This window comes from Prionailurus bengalensis, chromosome B4, assembly GCF_016509475.1.
Source record: "Prionailurus bengalensis isolate Pbe53 chromosome B4, Fcat_Pben_1.1_paternal_pri, whole genome shotgun sequence".
Lineage (NCBI taxonomy): Eukaryota > Metazoa > Chordata > Mammalia > Carnivora > Felidae > Prionailurus > Prionailurus bengalensis.
The window spans coordinates 21,415,286-21,438,358 of NC_057358.1; the positions used below are offsets into that span (position 1 = coordinate 21,415,286).

At 41.6% G+C, this 23,073-nt stretch overlaps 1 protein-coding gene across 10 annotated transcripts in view; it reads left to right on the forward strand.

Annotated features, from left to right (window-relative positions):
• Positions 1-23,073, forward strand: part of ARMC3 (armadillo repeat containing 3) — a 102,037-nt gene that overhangs the window by 42,502 nt on the left and 36,462 nt on the right. For all 10 annotated transcript variants that reach the window (XM_043561426.1, XM_043561427.1, XM_043561428.1 and 7 more), the window contains exons 8-10: positions 2,515-2,698; positions 13,475-13,627; positions 13,729-13,834. In XM_043561426.1, coding sequence (XP_043417361.1) covers positions 2,515-2,698; positions 13,475-13,627; positions 13,729-13,834 — 443 coding nt within the window. The remainder of the gene's footprint in view (positions 1-2,514; positions 2,699-13,474; positions 13,628-13,728; positions 13,835-23,073) is intronic.

Genomic DNA, 23,073 nt, shown 5'->3' on the forward strand with positions numbered 1-23,073 from the left:
GTGTTCAGTAAAATGGATTAATTAATTTGTTTATTGCTACATTGTTTATCAGCATGATTAAATCATATTAATGATAGAGGCCATTATAAAAGACTTTTTTGGGGGCGCCTGGGTGGCTCGGTCGGTTAAGCGTCCGACTTCGGCTCAGGTCATGATCTCACAGTCCGTGAGTTCGAGCCCCGCGTCAGGCTCTGTGCTGAGCACTCAGAGCCTGGAGCCTGTTTCAGATTCTGTGTCTCCCTCTCTCTCTGCCTCTCCCCTGTTCATGCTCTGTCTCTCTCTGTCTCAAAAATAAATAAACGTTAAAAAAAAAATAAAAAAAAAAAAAAGAAGCAACCAAACTGTTAAAAAAAAAAAAGACTTTTTTTGAGGGGCACCTGGGTGACTCATTGGTTAAGCGTCTGACACTCGGCTTCAACTCAGGTCGGGATCTCACGGTTTGTGAGTTCAAGACCTGCATCGGGCTCCATGCTGACAGTGCAAAGCCTGCTGGGGATTCTGTCTCCTTCTCTCTCTGCCCCTCCCTTACTTGCTCTCTAAATAAATTAAAATTTAAAGAATAAAATAATTTTATTCTTCTGGTTTAGAACTATAAGATTTTTAAATTCTTGTTTAGGATCCTCTTCATGATTTCCTGAAATACCTAGAATTAGTCTTTTAGGCTTTATCAGCCATAGTTTTCTCTAGGATAAAGCAGGAAGGGTTATTTAATCCCCACTGGGGAGAATCATCTGCTTTACTTAGTCTACTGATTTATATAGTATGTTCATCTAGAGAAATACCTTCATGGAAACATCTAGAATAATGTTTAACCAAATATCTGGATACCGTGGCCTAGCCAAGTTAAAACGTGAAAATTAATCATCACGAGTCAATTTGGCATCCCTACATATCTCCTTAAATCCTACTTAATCTCAAAATCAAGGCAATAGCAAGGTCCTTGCATGCCTAGCATGATATAACTATCCTGTGTACAACCAGAATATACTAACCCTTTCCCCAGAAGAGGGTGCCATGTCCTTGGGGGATATTTAGTCTTCTCCTTGATATCCTGTAACTTAAATACTATGAAGTAAAATTAAGAATAACTACTAACTTGTAAAGTCAATACATCTTATGTTGCCTGAGGGGATAGAGAGGGAAAAAATACCCACACTATTTCACAGACACACACACACACACACACTCATAACAAAATAAGGAAGAAATACTCATGGCAGTTACAACCCTCTTGTCTACAAGTGGCCACATGGTGGTAGTTGGTGTGGATAACTGTCTTCCTCCAATATCCATTCCACATTTCCTTTTCCTTCAGCAAGGACTTCAACCGGATGTGGTTCTTCACCCGGTGGGGTGATCCATATCTTCATACCTGAGGGTCTGCGCCATTCAGGAGGCCTGCTTGGATTAGGTTATCGTAGTTTTCTTTCAACCTTATTCACAGAGCATGGTAATACTAAGAGATACCCGAAGGGCTTCCTGCATTCCGGATATACTCTTCTTCCTGTATTCCGGATACACTCTGGTGTGGAGTAGCAGTCCAGTTTCCCCTTGGTAGTTGGGATCAGCCACCCTAGCAGCACAGGAACTTCCTTCATTGCCTGCTTATGTGGAGGCATGGGGGGGGGGGCCAAAGTGTCTGGGGGAAGTTTTAACTTCTAGTCCCGTGGAATCATTGTCGTGCCTCTTGGTGGAAGCATTCTCTCCTTTGGAACTAAGACCTCTAGGCCAACAGAGCATGAGTTCTGGGAGAGAGCAAGCAAAGATATGGCTGATGGGCCACTAGGGGGTAACAATGCTACCACACCCGTTTCCACCCCCTGATTCCTGGACCCACCATCACCGGCTCTGGGAGATCCAGCACCGTATATTGGCCACTGATTCAGAACGTATATAAAGTGGAGAACCTTGCCCCGGCCCTGCCAGGTATTGCCACCCACTTCATTGGCACCGTAACTGTCTTCAAAAGGCCACTCTGTTGAGCCAGCTGCTTCGGGATGGTGGGATATGGGCATGGACCCCCTGTCACCCTTGGTTTGCTGTGAAGAGAGCTCCTTGACCAGAAGCATTGCTGTGTTGGAGCCCATGATAGTGGAGGCAAGAAGTCACAGACTTACAACACTTCCCTCTACCAGCTGGAGATTTTAGGGAATATGCTTTCCTTCAGCTCCTGTCTGCTTTTTCAAAGAATATTTTCTTCGGATTTTAAAATCGTTGGTGGTACGAGGTTGTATGAGCAACTTCACTGGGCTACTATTGCTGCAAGCGTCTTTATCTGTGAAAAAATTATCCTGTATCTGTGAAACATTTTGGAGCAGGGGAGCAAGAAGAGATGGGGCAAACTGTGAGGGAGAGTGATGTTATGATAATTAAACAGAACTGTTTCCTTGGGCATCTGTCACAACAACGTTAACAAGGTTACGTTCTGACTGACCTTCGTCTTGTAGTAAAATTTGGGAAGTGTCAATTTCTTTCACTACAATTTTCTGAAGTTGTATTTGCTTTTATTATTAGGAATTGAATGACCTTCATATAGAAGCACTTGCCGTGATAGCCAATTGCCTTGAAGATATGGATACTTTGGTGCTGATTCAGCAGACCGGGGGTCTTAAGAAGCTCCTGTCCTTTGCAGAAAATTCTACAATTCCTGATATTCAGAAGAATGCAGCAAAAGCAATTACTAAAGCAGCTTATGATCGTATGTCTCATTTTATATGAACTAAGCACACATGCTTCCTCTTGTATTCTTGGTTTTGATTAGTACTAACAAGCACTAGAGTATTTGTCTGCTTTTAATTAATTTTTGAAGTTTATTTCTTGTGAGAGAGAGGGAGAGCGTGTGCGTGCGTGCACGTGTGGGGGAGAGGCAGAGAGACAGGGAGAGAAAGAATCCCAAGGAGGCTCCGTGCTGTCAGCACAGAGCCCGACGTGGGGCTTGATCTCATGAACTATGAGATCATGACCTGAGCCGAAATCAAGAGTGGGACGCCTAACCAACTGAGCCAACCGGGCACCCCAGTATTTGTCGGCTTTTAAATGAGCGTTGGAGAATAGTGCTTACTATTTAAGGTCAAGATTCATCTCAGTGCCAATTAGTAAAAGTAGAAATTGCTTTGTCAGGGACATAATTAACTCGCTATGATTTAATTATGAATCTTTTTTTTTTAAAGCAATTCATTCCTAAGTTAAGCCTTTATTTCCCCTTGATTCTGAAATTTTACAGAAGCCATGCCTTGCTTGTGATCCTGAAAAACGTTGTTTCAATATACCCACATTCGGAATGATATCTGTACAATAATTTCAACTTCGGCTGGAGACAGGCAGTGATGTAGCCATGTGATATGGCTGGGAAAAATAATATGCTCACACTGTATACATAATACAATTTTCATTTCAGTGGCAAGCTATGTTGGCATAAATCTGCAAAATATGAGAGATTAATTACATCACAAGCACTGAAGATGAAATTATAGTTTTAATTTATGTATATTTGGAGTATTTTATTTAATAAAAGATGTGATTTTATTTTCCTCCTTCCACATCACTCCTCTTCTAAATGATGACAGTTTTGACTAGTTTAAATGATTTGTTTCCAAACATAGACACCCACATCTGTACATATATATGCCTATGTGTATATTATGGGACCCACTTCCTTTTCAATCCATACTGAGTTCTTCAAGGCAGAGTTTTACAGCAGTAAGCCGAATGTCACCGTCCAGTACGGAGTTAATATAGAGGGGACTTGTGAGTTGCGTTATGAATGCCAAATCTAGACAGGTTGTAAAATCAAGGTTTTTAATATTGGCAAAAGTTGCTTGGCTCGGTGTTCTATCAAATGGAACTTCGACCTTATTGCGCCTGGTCAGTTCTGTTTTCCAGCTGTCCCAGGTCTTCTTAGCTGTCTGAGACCGAAAGAGAGGACGATGGCAAGAGACAGACGATATCAAAGCCAAAATTTTTGCGACTTCTCTTTTGTGTGGTTGGACCATTTAAAGCCGGTCACAGCCCCTCTTGGGATAGTGAGTTTCATGAATTTATGGCCCATCGTGCGACATAGCAGCGGGAAGAGCCCTGGGTGGGGAGTCCCTGGTGGTCTAGTTTTACCACTGGTCCCGCTACCTGCAGTGCAATGACCTAAGTTGTAACTATGAATGAACCACAGCCTCTCTGGACCTATTTACTAATTCATTTACTAATTATTTATTGAGCCCCCCACTTTGGGTCAATAAACCCAGAAGGGGCAAGGAAGCAGATGATCACACTGTGCTTGATGGTGGAAGGACAGGATCACCTGGGAGGGCCACCTAAAGTCAGGTTGGATCACATAGGTTTTCCCGACATGAGTAATTTACCAGCCAGGACATAAAGTAAATAATAGAAATTGTCTGGGCAAAGAAGGTCCTGGTGGGATGGGGAAGGATCACCAGTGCTCTAAAGGAGAAGGAACAGGGTATAAAGGCCAGAGGAGGGACAGAGCATGGTAAATTCTAGAACTGAAAGTTTTCAGAACGGCTAGTGAATAGAAGGCAGCAGAAAATTGAAAGTGATGGCTGTGGAAGTAATGAGGAGCCAGATGCTAATGCGCGATATAAGCCAAGGAAGGACTTTGGACCTTATTTTGATGGCAACAAAGAGCCATTGAAGTGGCTTAGAAAGGTGAGGGACCATTGCAGATGCTCACTTTTAAAAGAAAGAGCTCTCTTGCTGCACAGTTGGGGAGAGATTCGAAGTGTGCTGGACCGGACCCAGAAAGACCAGGAAGAGGACCAGGTGAAAGTTTCCTGAAACAGACATTTGCAAGGAGAATCCCCCATGACAGTGCTTGGCACATCGGGAGGGTCCATAAGTGTTCGATGAGCGACCACATGGGTTGGAGGAGGAAGAAGGTGATGTCAAGGACAAGACCAGGTTTCTGGCTAGGACAGCTGGGAGTAGAATGGTGCCATTCACAGAAATGGGGAACTCAAGAAGAGAAGCTGGTTTTGATTAAAGGAAAGGAAATGAGTTCTACTCTTTAAAAAAAAATGGTAGCAAGATATACATAATGTTAAATTTAGCGTCTTAACCATTTTTAAGCTCAGCGGTATTAAGTACATTCACGCTGTCTCCACCATCCATCTTCAAAGCTCTTTTCGTCTTGCAGAACAGACAGCTTGTACCTATGAAGCAAGAACTCCCCACTTCTCCCTCCCTGTAGTCCCCGCCAACCACCATCCTTTCTGTTTCTGTGATTTTGACTATTCTAAGTACTGATACAAGTGGAACTGTAAAATATTTGTCCTTTGGTGACTGGCTTATTTCACTCTGCGTGACCCATCTCAGGTTCCTCCATGTTCCAGCATGCATCAGAACTTCCTTCCCCTTCGGGGCGCCTGGGTGGCTCAGTCGGTTGTGCATCGGACCTCGGCTCAGGGCATGATCTCGTGGTTTGTGAGTTCGAGCCCCGCGTCGGGCTCTGTGGTGACAGCTGGGAGCCTGGAACCCGCTTCGGGTTCTGTGTCTCCCTCTCTCTCTGCCCCTCCCCCGCTTGTGCTCTGTCTCTCAAAAATGAATAAATGTAAAAAAAAAATTCAAAAAAAAAAAGAACTTCCTTCCCTTTTAAGGCTACATAGTATTCTGTATGTATACATCACATTTTGTTGACCTGTTCATCTGTTAATGGACACTTGGGTTTCTTCTACTGCTTGGCTATTGTGAATGATGCTGCTATGAACATACATATACAAATAGCTTTTCAAGTCCCTGCTTTCCGTTATTTTGGGTATATACTCATGACTGGAATTGCTGGATCATATGGTAATTCTGTGTTAAATATGTTGAGGAACTGCATACTGTTTTCCACAGCAGCTGCACCCATGTTACACGCCCGCCAACAGGGCACAAGCGTTCCAATTCTCCACATTCTCACCCACACTTGCTGTTTTCTTTATTTAGTTAGTTAGTTAGTTAGTAGCCATGCTCATGTGTGTGAAGTGGTGTCTCACTGTGTTTTAATTTGTATTTCTCTAATGATCAGTGACGTTGAGCTTTTTTTTCCATGTGCTTATTTTCTTTGGAGAAAGGTCTGTTTAAATCCTTTGCCGCCCCCCCCTTTTTTTTTTTTTTTTTTTTTTTCAACGTTTATTTATTTTTGGGACAGAGAGAGACAGAGCATGAATGGGGGAGGGGCAGACAGAGGGAGACACAGAATCGGAAACAGGCTCCAGGCTCCGAGCCATCAGCCCAGAGCCCGACGCGGGGCTCGAACTCCCGGACCGCGAGATCGTGACCTGGCTGAAGTCGGACGCTTAACCGACTGCGCCACCCAGGAGCCCCCCCCCCCCTTTTTTTTTAAACCAGGTTGTTATTGAGTTGTAGGAGTTCTTTCTATACTCGGGATATTAACTCCTTATCAGATGTATGGTTTGCAAACATGTTCTCCCGTCCCGTGGGTTGCCTTTTCATACTATTGATCGTGTCCTTTGACGCACTGTTTTTAATTCTGGGGGAGTCCAATTTCTCTCGTTTTTCTTTCGTTTCCTATGCTGTTGGTGTTATATCCAAAAAATCATTAACAAAGCCAATGTCATGAAAAATTTCCGCTATGTTTTCTTGTAAGAATTTTATAGTTTTATCTCTTATGTTTAGGTCTTTGATCCATTTTTGAGTTGTTTTTGTGTATGGTGTGGTGAGGGTCCAACGTCATTCTCTTGCGTGTGGAAATCCAGTTTTCCTAGCACCATTTGGTGAAATCCATTCTTTATTTGTAATACAAAGAAACTCAAGCAGATAGTCTTTAAATCCCATCTGGCACTTCATGTTTTATGAATCTACTTCCGTATGTTAGTTCTAAAATGACTACATCCCGGCTCCAAATTGTGTCTCCTCACTATTTTAGAATCAAATGACTAAATCTGTATTGATTGCATCTATGCCATTTGTGATTTTTTTTTTTTTCATGTTTCCTTTAACCGTTATTTTTCCAGACTGAAGAATCTTCAGTTAGCCTTTCCCCATACACCATGTCCTTATGCTATCCTGTACTCATTCCCTTACTTTTTCTGGATTTTCTCTTATTCATGATCTCCTCTTTGAAGTGGGGTGATGTATGTTACGAACAGCATTTTAGAAACATGCACCATCATTTTATGTAATATAAAGATTTGGTTATCGTAGGATTATTTTCAATTTCAGTTTTATGGAGCAAGGATTTTAATCAGCCTTTTGACCATATCAGCAAACTGGGCCAACCCTTGAGTGAAAGACCTACAGTGAGCCCCAGATCCCATTTCTCCAGCAGGACCCAGAGTTCAAAGTCTCCCATTTTAAATTCTAACATTTTTTTGATTTGTAGTTTAAAAAATGCAAGTTTTGCTTTGAAAATGATATTGCATTGTCACCGAGGCCTAGTATATGATCTATGGATACGAGTCTTCTATGAGATCTTGAAAAAGTATGCTCTTTGCCCACTACTTAGCAAATATTTATTGTATGCCTGCTATATGCAAGGCACTGTTCTAGAAGATAAAGGTAAACAATGAATAAAATACGGGAATAGATACTTGTTGACTAGACACAAAGGTGTACTACCAGCTCTTTAAACTCCAGATGAGGGGCGCCTGGGTGGCGCAGTCGGTTAGGCGTCCGACTTCAGCCAGGTCACGATCTCGCGGTGCGTGAGTTCGAGCCCCGCGTCGGGCTCTGGGCTGATGGCTCAGAGCCTGGAGCCTGTTTCCGATTCTGTGTCGCCCTCTCTCTCTGCCCCTCCCCCGTTCATGCTCTGTCTCTCTCTGTCCCAAAAAATAAATAAACGTTGAAAAAAAAAAATTTAAACTCCAGATGAGTTAAATAAAGAGACACATGAAGGGACTACTTTCAGAAGTACAGTCAGGGTTAAGGGAACAAGCAAGGGATAGCGAGGTCCCCACAGATTAGCAATATTGTGAAACCATCACTCGCTAGATCCAGAGGCAAGGGGATGAACCACTGTTAGGTTTATTTCTACAACTATTGTATTTGTTTCACCTTCTTCCTGACCCTGTTTGCTGTTTTCGGCTTTTCATTTTTCTATGTTGTCTTCTTTGCTTTCTTCCTTTTTTTGTTATATAGATGAAAGGAAATTTTAAATGACTTTTTTAAAGATAGAGTGGCTACAGTTATTGAAGACATTTAACTTTTTTGCTTCCATAACTCTTCCCTTTCCTGATGTTTGTAAATTTCATAGGGGGGGGTTATAGATTCTCTTCTCTAAAAATCTGTGTAATTTGGGGGCACCTCGGTGGCTCAGTGAGTTGAACATCTGACTCTTGATCTCAGCTCAGGTCACGATCGGGTTGTGGGATCGAGTTCCGCATCAGGCTGAGTGTGGAGCCTGCTTGAGATTCTCTCTCTCTTTCTCTCTCTCTCTCTCTCTTTCTCTCTCTCTCCCTCTGCCTCTCTCCCCCATGCATTCTTTCTGTAAAAAATGAATACATAAATACATTTTAAAAAATCTATATAATTCTCTTTTTTATGAATCAGTTTGCCGTTATACACTCAATTTTTTCCACACTTACCGTTATTTACATATTGAATCCACTTCAGTGTACATTGTAAATTTCTCATGATAAAACATACCCATTCTTAAGATTTTATTTAGGAAAAAAGCACATAAGACAGTTTGGCTGGGTCTGGAACTGTTACATCACAGCATTTTCTCCAATTTTCTACGAACCTTGTTTGTGTAGCGTCTGAGTCTAAGGGCAGTCTGATTTCCATTCTTCTTTATAGAAAATATTATCTTTTTGTATTTGTGCTGAATCCCTTATCCCATAAGTTAAAAAAAACTTTGTCAAAATGTGTCTGACACATACCCACCCTCTCTCTCTGCCTGAGACATAGAAAAGTCTTGTCATCTACTGAATCATGGTTTGGGATCTGTTTTTTGTTTTCTAACTTAGGAAACTTTTTTCCTATTATACTTTTGGTTATTACTTTTGTTTTATTTACTGTTTTTTTTTTCCCCCCCAGGAATATTTATTATTTTAGCCCGTCTCTGTTCTCTTTCTTTCATACCTATTACACATTCCTAATTGTGGTTTTTAATGTTTTGGTGGGTTTTTTTTCATCATCTAGGCCTAGTTACAATAATCAGACAAGACCTGCAGGATGCCCTTGCTTATTTACCCCGTCAACTGAGACAGCAATGGAGTCCTTTAGCCCAGTTTTGGATGATGATGAGGCTTTCCCACTAATGTGGCATTACAACACTGGGGTGCTATTTTCTCCTGGTCCTAGTGGTTATATAGGACGAAACCGATACAAATTTAGAACGTTCTGAGGAGCCCATAATTGTTCATTGACCAGGAGTAGTTTACAGAAATTTGTTTCTTCCTGACTTGTCCCTGACCCACGGCCCCCTCTTTCCCCCCTTTTCTTCTCAATCAACTGCTTTGAAAGACTAGTTAATTTGAAATAACTTCACCTCTTCATCTCATCTCCATCCCTCGACCGACTGCATGCGACTTCAGCTTCTCCCATTCTGCCAAAACAGTCCTTGTAGGATTTGACATCGACTTCCCAACTCCTAAATCCTACAGCCGCATCGTTTACCTGATGATCTCTTCTATTTGTTGTTTATTTACTTCCTTACGCTGTTTACTTGGCCGGATCGACAATAAGCACCTCTTCTCCCCTGCCTCCCTTTTGTACTGTGCCTTCTTTTCAAGCCCTACCTGTGTTTCTTGTCTACCCCTTTTTATACCAAATGTTGCCTGCCTTGACTTCTCTCTGCCAGACCCAGCCAGATCTAGGATGCTTTATTTTATATTAACTAGTGACAATGAAAAACTAAAAACTTACTAAGGAATAACAAAGTTCTCTCCTAATATTTCTGTATTGGAAGTAAATAATCATGAAGTCTCAAAATAATTTTCCACAGTTAGAAAACCCCAGAAGAGAGCACAGGCAGTAATTTCTCTGACATCAGCTGTAGCCACATTTTTCTAGATGTCTCCTGAGGCAAGGGAAACAAACGCAAAAATAAGCTATTGGGACTACATCAAAATGAAAAGCTTCTGCACAGCATAGGGAACAATCACCACGACTAAAAGACAACCCACTGAATGAGAGAAGATATTTGCACAGTTAGAGAACTCCATTTATAAGTAGGTTTTCACAAATATTGCTCCTTATCCTGTTATTAAGAATAATGTAACCATCAGTATTCACGTAAAACTTTCTTTCTTACTTTTTCATCATCAAAAATGTTTTGTAAGTTAGGGAATGCATTGTCATTGCACGTCAAAAACACACAGACACATAATGCATATTCTTTAAAAGAAAATTTTTTTTAATGTTTATTTATTTTTGAGAGAGAGAGAGAGCAAGGGAGGGGCAGAGAGAGGGAGACACAGAATCCGAAGCAGGCCCCAGGCTCTGAACTCTGAGCTTCAGCCCAGAGACCAATGGGGGGCTCGAACTCACAACCGTGTGATCATAACCTGAGCCAAAGTCGGACAGACGCTTAACCCGTTGAGCCATCCGGGCGCCCCTTAACACACATTCTTTAAGTTTTGTTTGTTGAGTACTTTTTAACATGCGTCCCCACAGTCGAAAGCCCAGATCAGTCAGTTTTTGACCTGGGACCGGGAGGAGGAAGGTGTTAATTACCACGTTGCCAGGAGGTTTATGAACTGACATTAACATCTCAGCAGGAGCAAAGGTGGCGCCATAGCAACTTCCCGAGAGCGGGTGAAGAAAAGCATCATTACGTGCAGATTTATTTCCAGTTACAAAGCCTCACGCTTTTTATTTTAGTGATACTGCACAAATGTTATCTTTAAAGGACATTACTCTATTAGTAGCATAATTACCTTGCCATCTTTATTATCTGTATAATTAAAACATAAATACTTTACTTCTCGGTGCAGCAATTCAGTGAAGGTACTTGGTTAATATGTTAATTCATCTTTTAAATCTATTATGGCCACACTGCAGTCAGCACTTTTGAGGTTTGGTGAACGCAGCTGGATTTTGAGAACACTCCCAGCAGGGCTGAGAAACTAATTGCCCGTGGTATTTAGATTATTTTTTAAAAAAATATTTCCAAGAATTGCGTATATACTGGTTTTTGAATGCGACAACCACATACTCCAAAGTTAGTCTTAACAAATTAATTCTTCTGGCTGATTTTCCTGGTAGAAGTTATGCTCAGAGTGTTCTGTTTAGTAAAGTTAATTTAGAGCTATCAGGGAAATCTTAATTATAAATCTAAGCATTTTAGGTCAAAGACTCTAGAAGAGTTTCAGATCTTTTTTATTCAGGGAATACTAATCAGGACTACATATATTTTAAAACCTTTCAGAAGCCACATACTTGAGATTTAAGTATTAATCGCACCATTTACAAGAGTAAAACAGTCATGACCTGCCTGAATCCTCGGTTTAAGTGAAAGGAGCAAGGGATTAAAACGATAGGATTACAGGACATGGTTCATAATTGGTTTAAGACAAATGAACAGAAGTGTTAGTGATGTAGCCAGTGCCAGTTGTGACCAGGTTGCTGTGTTTGGAATGAACAAAGGCCAAAAGTGATTGCAAAGGTGGTGACATGTGAGTGTGGTTCCGCTTCTGCGCAAAAGGGGGCAATTTGAAAAAACTCACGGTTAAAAGAAGACAGAGATCCTCTATTAACTTTAAAGTGGACAAGCAGTTATGATAAGTTCTGAGAATATTCCTAGAAACACAAGTTAGTTGTAATATATGTAAACGATGAATTAGTTCCTCGTGCAGAAGTCACATACGATCGAAATGAGTAGGGCGGTTTTTGCAGAGATTTTTTATTCTAACAGAATAGTCTCCTCTTAGTATATCAACATCCTAAGAGCATATCTTACACGTTCTTCTATTTTAACCACGTAAATTGACTTCAAAGGGTAATTAATGGAAAGTCAAACCTACGATGAGGCTTTTTGGAGGACTGTAAACAAATTAGCAAAGAATTATTTGTAAGCTGGTTCTTGTCAAACTAGTCTCTGATTCCTCTTACGGCATTAAAATTGAGTTTGGTTTAATATATCTTTTTTCTAGTACATGCCTTTAATAAAGAGTAACTTACGGGATGCCTGGATGGCTCAGTTGGTTGATCATGTGACTCTTGATTTTGGCTCAGGTCATGATCTCATGGTTTGTGAGATCAAGCCCCACGTCGGGCTCTGACCTGACAGCATGGAGATTCTGTCTTAAGATTCTGTCTCTCTCTCTCTCTCTCTCTTTCTCTCTCTCTCTCTCTCTCTCCCTCTCCCTCTGCCCTGCTCCCCCACTTGTGCGGTCTCTCTCTCTCTAAAAATAAAAACACTAAAATAATAAAAATTAAAATTAAAAAATAGCTGGAGAACACAGAACAAAAAAATGAGGTTTTAACATTCTAATTTAGTTTAATGCAGTGCTTGCTTAGTATAGTAATGAGGTTGTCATTTATTTAAAAAAATGAAAGGAAATCAAGAGAAAAACAGTAGGGAACAAAAAGAACATTGAAAATACTTTGATTTTTAATTAAGTGTTTCATAATGGGGTGAATGTCATGGTATGTTCTTAGAGTCACAATTTTATTTGTTTTCAAATAAAAAAAACCCATGCTAATGTATGTTTAGGTTACATCAATGGTAATTTAGCAATTAAATATTTATTGTAATTTTTGCTGCACCAGCATTTATTGTAACTTGAGATAAAAATGATTATGATTTTTTGATATAAGGTTATAAATCCCGAAGACCTGGGCTCATTCTCTTTTACTCTTTTTTACTGTCTTTACTTCTCTCCTTTTCTCTTGAGTCTCCAGCATGCCAGTTTGTATGTCTTAGGCATTCTTCAAATGTTGAGTTTTGTATTTAAAATAAACATCAAATAAACAGGGTTTTGTCCTTTCTAAAAAAAAAAAAAGTCTTTATTTATTTACTTTGAGAGAAAGAGAGAGACAGAGCTGGGGAGGGGCAGAGAGAGGGAGAGAGAGAATCCCAAGCAGGGTCCACCCTGCCAGCACGGAGCCCCGTGTGAGCTCGAACTCATAAACTGGGAGATCATGACAAGAGCCCGAATCTAGTATTAGGCGCTTCACCGACTGAGTCACCCAGGCGCCCCAAACAGGGTTTTGTCCTTAGTGAGAAGACAGCATTGTGTGAACACGGCACCGTGCCAGGCAGCATGGCTGGTGTTAAATAAATTTTCGCTGAATCTGAAACTTGCCTCTTTCTTATCGTAGAATTTTCTTTGCCCTAGTACTGATATCATACAAGGGAACAGGAACTTAAGTTTTAATATTCATAAGTCACTTTGCATAGTCACTGTGTTCTAGAGGTCGAGTGGGGGAATATTTTATTTAGTGTAGAGCTTCGCGACTGAGGCTAAGAAACAGTTGGAACCTCCTGTCACATTTTAGATGAGGAAGTAGTTACCCTTGCATGGTTTTTTGCGGCAAAATCCTGATTAATTTTTTTCCTTTTGGTTTATGAAAGCTGAGAATAGAAAACTTTTTCACGAACAAGAGGTTGAAAAATGCCTCGTAGCCCTTTTGGGTTCTGAAAACGACGAAACTAAAATTGCCGCTTCCCAAGCGATCTCGGCAATGTGTGAGAATACGGGCAGCAAGGAATTTTTCAATAACCAGGGTAAGCAAAGCAGAAAAAAACCATTTCGAACATTTTTAGGTCCCCAGTTGTAGTTTAGCTGGGTATTCACAAAACCACATCTTCCCTCTCTTTTTCTGTAGGGATTCCACAGTTAATCCTGCTGCTGAAGAGTGACAGTGAAGAAGTGAGGGAGGCCGCCTCCCTGGCCCTGGCCAATCTAACCACATGCCATCCCGCTAATGCAAAGTAAGCAGAAACTCAACGCTGACTTGTTTAGGGGTATCTAACAGTCCAAGATGTTCTCATTTTAATATTTTGGCTTTCCAGGCAATTTACATATTCTTTCAGATGTTCTCTCTTGGGTTACTCCTCAGGAATCCTTATGAAAGTCAGAGTCATCAGATGGCCCTGATTTTCAAAGATGCTACAAAATCTTGACTCTTCTGGGCCGATTGGGAAAATGGGTGAGCCATCTGGTTCAGCTCACAGTCTAACTTTTGTGGACGATTCCAGAAGAAACAAAACGGGAAATATTAAAGGCAACTTTGTAGAAACATGTGATAAATCTAGAGAAAATTTAAAAGATCCGTTTTATTTATTTATTTCTTAGAGTTTATTTATTATTTTTGAGAGAGAGAGAAAGAGGGGGAGACACAGAATCCAAATCCCAAGCCGGCTCCAGGCTGAGCCGTTGGCACAGAGCCCAACATGGGGCTAGAACTCAGAAGCTGTGAGATCATGACCTGAGCTGCAGTTGGAGGCTTACCCGACTGACCCACCCAGGCGCCCCTACAAGACCCATTTTAAAAGGACATAAATATTAGGTAAATCTAGAAACATTTTAAAAAGTCAATAGAGGGGCACCTGGGTGGCTCAGTCGGTTAAACGTCCGACTTCAGCTCAGGTCACAATCTCATGGTCCATGAGTTCGAGCCCCGCGTCGGGCTCTGGGCTGATGGCTCAGAGCCTGGAGCCTGCTTCCCATTCTGTGTCTCCCTCTCTCTCTGTCCCTCCCCCATTCATATTCTGTCTCTCTCTGTCTCAAAAATAAATAAACGTTAAAAAAAATAAAAAAAACAAGTCTATGGAAAGCAATATATTTATGGGTAAACACTATGCGGAAAGATTGGAAAGGAGTGCCCTCTATATTCTAAGCACTGTGGTGTGTGATCTATATTCAGCACAAACTTCAATTACCAAGATAATCTGTCAGCAGATGAGGAAACCGAGGCTCTGCAAGGTTACCTAATTTTCCTGGGTACACACATTTATTAAAATGGCTGAGCTGGGGCGCCTGGGTGGTGCAGTCAGTTAAGCGTCCGACTTCAGCTCAGGTCACGATCTCGCGGTCCGTGAGTTCGAGCCCCGCGTCGGGCTCTGGGCTGATGGCTCAGAGCCTGGAGCCTGTTTCCGATTCTGTGTCTCCTCTCTCTCTGCCCCTCCCCCGTTCATGCTCTGTCTCTCTCTGTCCCAAAAATAAATAAACGTTGAAAAAAAAATTTAAAAAAAAATGGCTGAGCTGGAAATTAAATCTGGAATCTGTGTTCTTTCCTCCACAGAAGATTGCCTTATAAAAGAGCGAGAACTTCTTGAAAGAAACATTCATAAATAAAATAATTATTTACCCTCCCTGTATCTCATTTGGTATGTTTATTATTAAGGATTCTCTAGAGAAACAGAACCAATAGGACATCATATACACATATGAGAAGGTTTATTATAGGAACTGGCTTATGTGATTATGGAGGCCAAGAAGTTTCATCATCTGCCATCTGTAAACTGGGGAAGCAGGAAAGATGATCTCTTGGTATAATTCAGTGTGAATCTGAAAGCCTGAGAGCCGGGGAAGCCAGTGTCCCAGGCTGGAAAAGATGAATGCTCCAGCTTAGGCAGAGAGCAATTCACCCTGCCACCTTTTCGTTCCATTCCGACCCTCAACGGATTAGATGATGCCCACCCCCATTGGTGAGGGCCACCTTTACTCAGTCTCCTGACTCAAATGCTAACCTCTTCCAGAAACACCTTCACACATGCACTCAGAAATAATATTTTACCAGCTCTCTGGGTATTGTTTCGCCCAGTCAAGTTGACACATAAAATCCACCATCACAATACGTAAGTTATTAACTTTTGTGTATTATTGCTTTATGGCATTGTGGCTGAGATTACTCTTTTCTAACTTGAAATCGATCTTCCTCTACCGCCATCATATACTTAATCTATTTCTTACCCTTCCTACCCTTTCTTTCCCTTTCTCTACTCCCACACAGTATTTTGTGAGATCTTAATGGGATGACTAAAAATCTAACAATGCCCGATTAAAATACAGCCAAAATAGGATAAGCATCAGAACAAAACTGTGTTCCTTTAATAGCTCCAATCTTTGACATAGCAATTTCCTAAATTCAGGGTCATCATTATCTATGTGAAAGTACACAAATTTCTAGAATATTGAGTCATAATAAGTAGCAATTTGAAAATAGCATTGTTCCAGGATAGTGGTGCCAGTGAAAAGGTCTTACCAGTGACATTAAAACACTTCTATCTTGGGTGCATTTAGATTGATATATTATCTAAAATACTTTAATAGGCCTCCAGAGTGTATAGATGTCTTAATTTGATGTGAGTTTGCCTGGCTTATATAATTTCACAGTTTTATACAAAATCATAGAAAGTTAGGATGTTAAGTAGCTTCTGAAAGAGGCTGCTTCAGACTTTCTCTTGCAATTCAGTCATCTGTTACACAGAACTTTGTCATCCGACTCTATGGTTCCATGTTGTCAACATAGAAAGGTCAACTAAGACTAAATGATGCCACGTGTCTCTTTATTTTTGTGATTTATTTTTACTTTTATAAAACTTTAATGGCAGGTGTTTCTTTAACCTATTATATACTGTCCATTCTGATCATTTTTTTCAATATGTGTTTGGAATGGGAAATGGGATGTGAATGGAAATGGTCGTCTCTTGAGGTATCTCTTATGGCTATGGATATCTGTCTCTCTTGAGACCTAGATACTTTTTTACTTTGGACTTTTTGAGCTAAAAGATACTGAAAATGAATGTTTTGGGGGGGAGGAAATGGGGTCAGATTTGACATATTTGTGCCAAATGCTGAAGACTGGCGTTGGCAAAGGTTCTACAGTCAACCAAAAGGAATGAAAACAAATAAACCACATTGCCCATTCTTCTAGCAGGCCTCCTAGAGCATTAATTAGAACCAAAACAGAAGAGGCAATAACCATGATTGATTATTTTTAATCAAAAGTGTATTCTACTCAGATTGTCTTTAAAAACATATTAGCTTAAACTCTGCGTTGGTGAATATTTCTGGCATCACGTTTTAGAAGCAGGGCCTTGGATCACTTTTCCTAGCTGCTGGGGCGGGGGGGGGGGGGCGCCGCATGAGGGCATGGGGGGCACGTGGGGAAGGGGAAGGCCTGAGTTTTGACTGCTGCTGGGGGGGTGAGATTGGGGGGGTGGAAAGAATGTTGCTTTTCTGCCACACCTAAGTAGTAAGAAAAGGCAAAAACCCAGAGCTAATGTCTTCCAGGTGCACTGGGTAGCTGTTCGGATACCTGATAATTGCCAGCCTAATTAAAAAGAAAGATTTGCAACTAAGCATTGTGAATACTAATTTTGTTTGTTAGAAGACAACCTCTTCTCTGACATTCATATCTCACTGTGCCTAAAGTGGATTTCTAATTATTTTTTTAAATTTTTTATTATTCAAGTTTATTTATTTATTTTGAGAGAGAGCAGGGGAGGGGGAGAGAGAGAGAGAGAGAGAGAGAAAGAGAATCCCAAGCAGGCTCTCTGCTGCCAGTGCAGACAGAGCCTGATGTTGGGTTCAAACTCACAAACTGTGAGATCACGACCTGACCAGAAATGGAGAGTCACATGCTCAACCAACTGAACCACCCAGGAGCCCCTGGACTTCTAATTCTTAAAGTCGGGGCACCTTCTGGAATTGGAGGCCTGTTTTATGCATTGAGTGATCTCTGGTGTGTTATGATTACACGTAATGCTGGCGTAATTTCCTTTATGTAACAACGGATTTGGGGGGGAAAGTGGACTTACACCAAAAACGCGACGGAAAGTGAAAGGACAGTGAAAAACCAGAAGGTCTGACATCAACCAATGCCCGTAATTGAGAACAGAAAGTGATCGTTTGTATTGTTGTGTTTTTACATGATTTGGATCACAGAAGCAACAGTGGGAACTTACCTCTAAGACTTTTCTGTTTGTACTATTCATTCTTTATTATCTGCAGGGTAAAGATCACTTAAAGTGGATCAAAATATGGAAAGGCCATGAACACAAATAAAATTAACAATTTGAGGGGCCCCTGGGTGGCTCAGTTGGTTGAGTGGCCGACGGGCTCATCATGACCTTGCCATTGGCGAATTCAAGCCCTGTGTCGGGCTCTGTACTGACAGTGTAGTGCCTGCTTCAGATCCTCTGTCCCCCCTCTCTCTCTACCCATTCCCCACTCGTACACTCTCACTCTCAAAAATAAACATTAAAAAAAAATAACAGGGGCGCCTGGGTGGCGCAGTCGGTTAAGCGTCCCACTTCAGCCAGGTCACGATCTCGCGGTCCGAGAGTTCGAGCCCCGCGTCAGGCTCTGGGCTGATGGCTCAGAGCCTGGAGCCTGTTTCCGATTCTGTGTCTCCCTCTCTCTCTGACCCTCCCCCGTTCATGCTCTGTCTCTCTCTGTCCCAAAAATAAATAAACGTTGAAAAAAAAATTAAAAAAAAAAAACCAATTTGAAGGCATAGGAAAAAAAGGACAAGAACAGCCAGATTAACTTATTTTATTTAATGTTTATTTATTTTGAGAGAGAAGAGAGAGAGAGAGCATGAGCGAGCACGTTGGGGGGTGGCATAGAGAGAGAGGGAAAGGGAGGGAGAATCCCAAACAGGCTCTGAACTGTGAGCCCAGAGCCCGATGTGGGCCTCCATCTCAAGGTCCGTGAGATCATGACCTGAGCTGAAACCAAGAAGTCAGACCGGCTTAACCGACCGGGCCACCCAGGTGCCCCTAACCATATTTGCTTATTTAAAGTGACAGAAGGAGAAAGAAAAGTGAAATCATTTTTTTTTTAATTTTTTTTTTCAACGTTTATTTATTTTTGGGACAGAGAGAGACAGAGCATGAACGGGGGAGGGTCAGAGAGAGAGGGAGACACAGAATCGGAAACAGGCTCCAGGCTCCGAGCCATCAGCCCAGAGCCCGACGCGGGGCTCGAACTCCCGGACCGCGAGATCGTGACCTGGCTGACGTCGGAGGCTTAACCGACTGCGCCACCCAGGCGCCCCGTGAAATCATTTTTAAGCGAATAAATAAAAAGTGAGAAGGCTAAGACAACCCTTGTAGGAAGAAATAGATGAAAATAGACACCTAAGAGCAATAATGAATTCCCTATGAAAAGGTAACCCATTTAGTCACTTCGGGCACTTGTCCTTGCTTCGTTCACTGCTAATCTTTCTGACAATTCTCCACTTGTAATACTTCTTGGAAAGGAGAAAGTTGTTGATTTTTCATCCAGGAAGTAGCATCTCAGCGAAATTTCAGGTGATCTCTACTTGTGCTCTCCTGTCCAATTATTCATATTAAAGTTGTACATGATTTACGCAAATAGTGAGGGAATTATTACCCGTGGTTGACATTCTTCTGAGGAGCAGATTCCACACATTACAAGAATATTTTAAGCTGTTAATTTATAACATCACTGCCATCTGTTGGATCTGATCAGAATTAGAGGTTTTGAGTTATCTGAAGACTAAAAAGACTTTCATGTTTTTCATTTTCCGTTCCAACACGAAGTGAGTGTTGGCTATTAGTAAACTGGGAAAAGATTAGAAAATGGTATGGTCGTTGGCAGGATAGCTTTCAAACGATGCAGTTATTTTAGGAAATAAGACAAGGAATAAAATAAAAATACAAAAAGTAGGGGCGCTTGGGTGGCTCGGTTGGTTTAGCCTCCAACCTTGGCTCAGGTCATGGTCCCGCCGTTCGTGGGTTTGAGCCCTGCATCCGGCTCTCCGCTGTCATCACAAAGCCCACTTAGGATCCTCTGTCCCCCTCTCTCTCTGTCCCTCCCCCGCTTGCACTCTCTCTCAAAAAATAAATAAAAACATTTAAAAAACTATGAAAAGTAATAATACAATTAATACCCATAGATAAGTAGGTAATAACTGGTTTTGCCACAGAAAACACATAATCTAGTCTCCGTTGTTTGTTCGCAGATCATACTAACTCCTGATTCTTCCTGCTTATTCTGTGTTACCTCCGTGAAGAACCAGGTGATTTCCCTTAAGCTTAGAGACCTTCTTATCTCCATTTCTTTCCTTTTCTTTTTTTTTTTTTAATTTTTTGTACCCCTTTTTGGGCTTTCCACAACAGCAGTGACTTAAGAGAGTTCTAAATGACAGCACATATAATGGTTACCCACCCCTCCCCCCCCCAAAATGATTGATTACTGGGCCACTGCTGGTCTCCATGACACGAGGGTCAAAGAGCTCTTCTGTGGGGACCCTTCTACTGCTGTGTGACCTATAAGTAAGGAGTATACCCCAAAGGGATCCCAGAAAGAGCCACAGTGCCCCCAAGTTGTACGGGTGTATGTTTGAGTAGTTTGGAAACTTGTGAATGTTTTTTTTTATTATCTGTGGATAACCTGTCATTTCGTATTACTCTTCACTGACGGAGAAATAAAGCATTGGCTGAATAGTTTTAAGGCCTAGCAGAATTATTCGTGGAGTACCGTGCCTAAGAAAGCCATGTAACGTGTAGAGAAACCATTTAAAAGGTATGTCATGGACAGACAGAATCCGAGGCAGGCCCCAGGCTCCGAGCCGTCAGGAAGGAGCTCGACGCGGGGCTCGAACCTGAGCTGAGGTCGGCCGCTCAACCGACTGAGCCACCCAGGCGCCCCTCACCCTTTGAAATGTTAACGTCTGTTCTAGAGCATCCTTTGTGCCCAATACAGGTTCACTTGGAAGAAGTAATCTTGTCACGGTGACTGCTTTGTTACTGAAGAAACATTGACTATAGAACGAATCCACTGTGATTTACAAAATTAAAATGCGGTCTCATGAAAAATGCAAACTCATGTCATAGACCCGATGTGTCCAGTCTAAGATAGACTTAAGAATGCTGCAGCTGTACAGTTATTGTCTTTATTGCGCGAGGGTTTTTCCCTGGGAAAATGTTTCCAGGGCTCTGTTTTCCCTGCCGAGCAGTGAAGGGAACCGTGTCTTTATACTGACCCCTAGTGGTGCTTAAGGAGGAAGTTGGGGGAGGGGCAAAAAATTGGCAACGGAAAGATCGCTCCGTGTTTTAGTGGAAGACACATTAATTTAATTTGAAACACCCTCTGGTGTGTCTAACGTAATAGCTTAAAACATTATTAAAATATTGTGATCTGGCAAGCATTTCATTGTGTTGCTTTTAAAGAGAGAATATTCTACCACTAACAGTGTGTTCATGCTTGAGTTTGTCTTTGGTCCTCTGTAAGGGGCAGTCGTTTAAAAATGTTCTGACACATTCATAGTTCTGGTGGCTGAGTATGTGCCGTGCCATATAACCACACAGGATTAATATAATATGCTTGGACAGCATCAGTTAATCGCATCGTTATCGTAATTACTCTAGAGTTGATTTTTCGCTCTTGACTGTGTACCCTGGAAAAGAATATTTTGTTTTAAAATGCCTACTAGTATCACTTTGTCGTAAGATGCTACCTCCTTTGAATTAGAATGCTCACAATATGAGCGACCTACAAGATAAATAAGCTAGTTTCATAACCTTTTAGGAAATTCAGTTTTGCGCATAAGGATGTTTTAAACTTTTGTATTAAGGTTGATCCCTCGAAGAACTAAATGTGTTATTTACCATTTTAAAAGACTTCTGAAGTTAACAGATGAAATAAATGGGAAGAGTCTTTGAGGTACACTTAAAATTTCTTCTTTTTTTTTAAAGTTTATTTATTTATCTTGAGAGAGAGAACACGAGCGGGGAAGGGGCAGAGAGAGAGAGGGAGAGAGAGAGAATCCTAAGCAGCCTCTATGCTGACAGCACAGAGCCTAATACGGGGCTTGATCTCAGGAACCATGAGATCATGACCTGAGCTGAAACCAAGAGTTGGACACTTAACTGACTGAGCCACCCAGGCGCCCCTTAATATTTATTCTTGTGTTATTTCCATCCAAGTTTACTGAATGGATACTTTTCTTTTCTACCTTCATTCCTTCTCTGGCCGGAAAAAAATCATACTGGATTTGAAGAAAGAATGAAAAGTTGGATTTTGCAGTAAACCAAGTTGATGCCATATCCCCATTTTGTGTTCCTTGTCGTCTAGTCAACTTTCACAAACGGTTTAAACTTTATTGGCTACCAGTTTCGTGAAGCTCTGTGAATCCCATGAAGTGATCAATTAGAATATTATCTATGCTGCTTTTATTACCCAGAGAGCAGACGCTAACATTTGCATTAACCTGATTTTAAAGTTGCTGGTACCTCTTTCCAGTTTAATTCCCAGCAGTACTGATTTTCCTAGGAAACTATCAAATTATTGTGCGATTTTTTTTTTCTCTTGCCCTCTCAGTTTGAAGCAGTAGTTAAAACCTACATAAATTCCATTTTTACTTATCCTTGACGTTTCATATTAATCATTTTCTGTGTGTTTTCTTCTTCTCTGGAAATGGCTTTTCTTTTTTTTTTTTTTAAATTTTTTTTCAACGTTTTTTATTTATTTTTGGGACAGAGAGAGACAGAGCATGAACGGGGGAGGGGCAGAGAGAGAGGGAGATACAGAATCGGAAACAGGCTCCAGGCTCCGAGCCATCAGCCCAGAGCCTGACGCGGGGCTCGAACTCACGGACCGTGAGATCGTGACCTGGCTGATGTCGGACGCTTAACCGACTGCGCCACCCAGGCGCCCCTGGAAATGGCTTTTCTTGATCATTGACTGCACCTAACCGGGAAAGGCTTGGGTGGGATCCCGAGAATGTCCCAGCTCCAGCCCTGCAAGTGTTGGAGATTTGACCACTTAGCCGAAAAGTTGTTTGAAAATGAGAATTTCATACACACAGGCAAATTTGGAAATACGGTGTTTTTCCGTGGTCTGAGAAATCGAGACAGGATATGGGAAAATCCCTGCACCGAGGCTCACTGAACAGGAGTAGACAATGGTGGTGATGACAGTTGGGCCAGGCATTAAGCTAAGTTCCTGAAATGGAATATATTACTAAATCCTCGAAGCAGTGCCATGAGGCAGGGATAATTGTTAGGTCCACGTTGCAGATGAGGAAACAGAGGCACGGTCTTTGCTCAGGGTCACGGCGGTGGGATCGAGCTACGCCGAGGCGGACTGCTCTGTACATCCCTAGGGAGTTTGCCGCGGTGGAAACTTCTAGTCTAGAAACAACTGCTCTTTCTCTCTGCCTCCTGCTCAGTATCTGAGTCTGAACTTTTCCAGA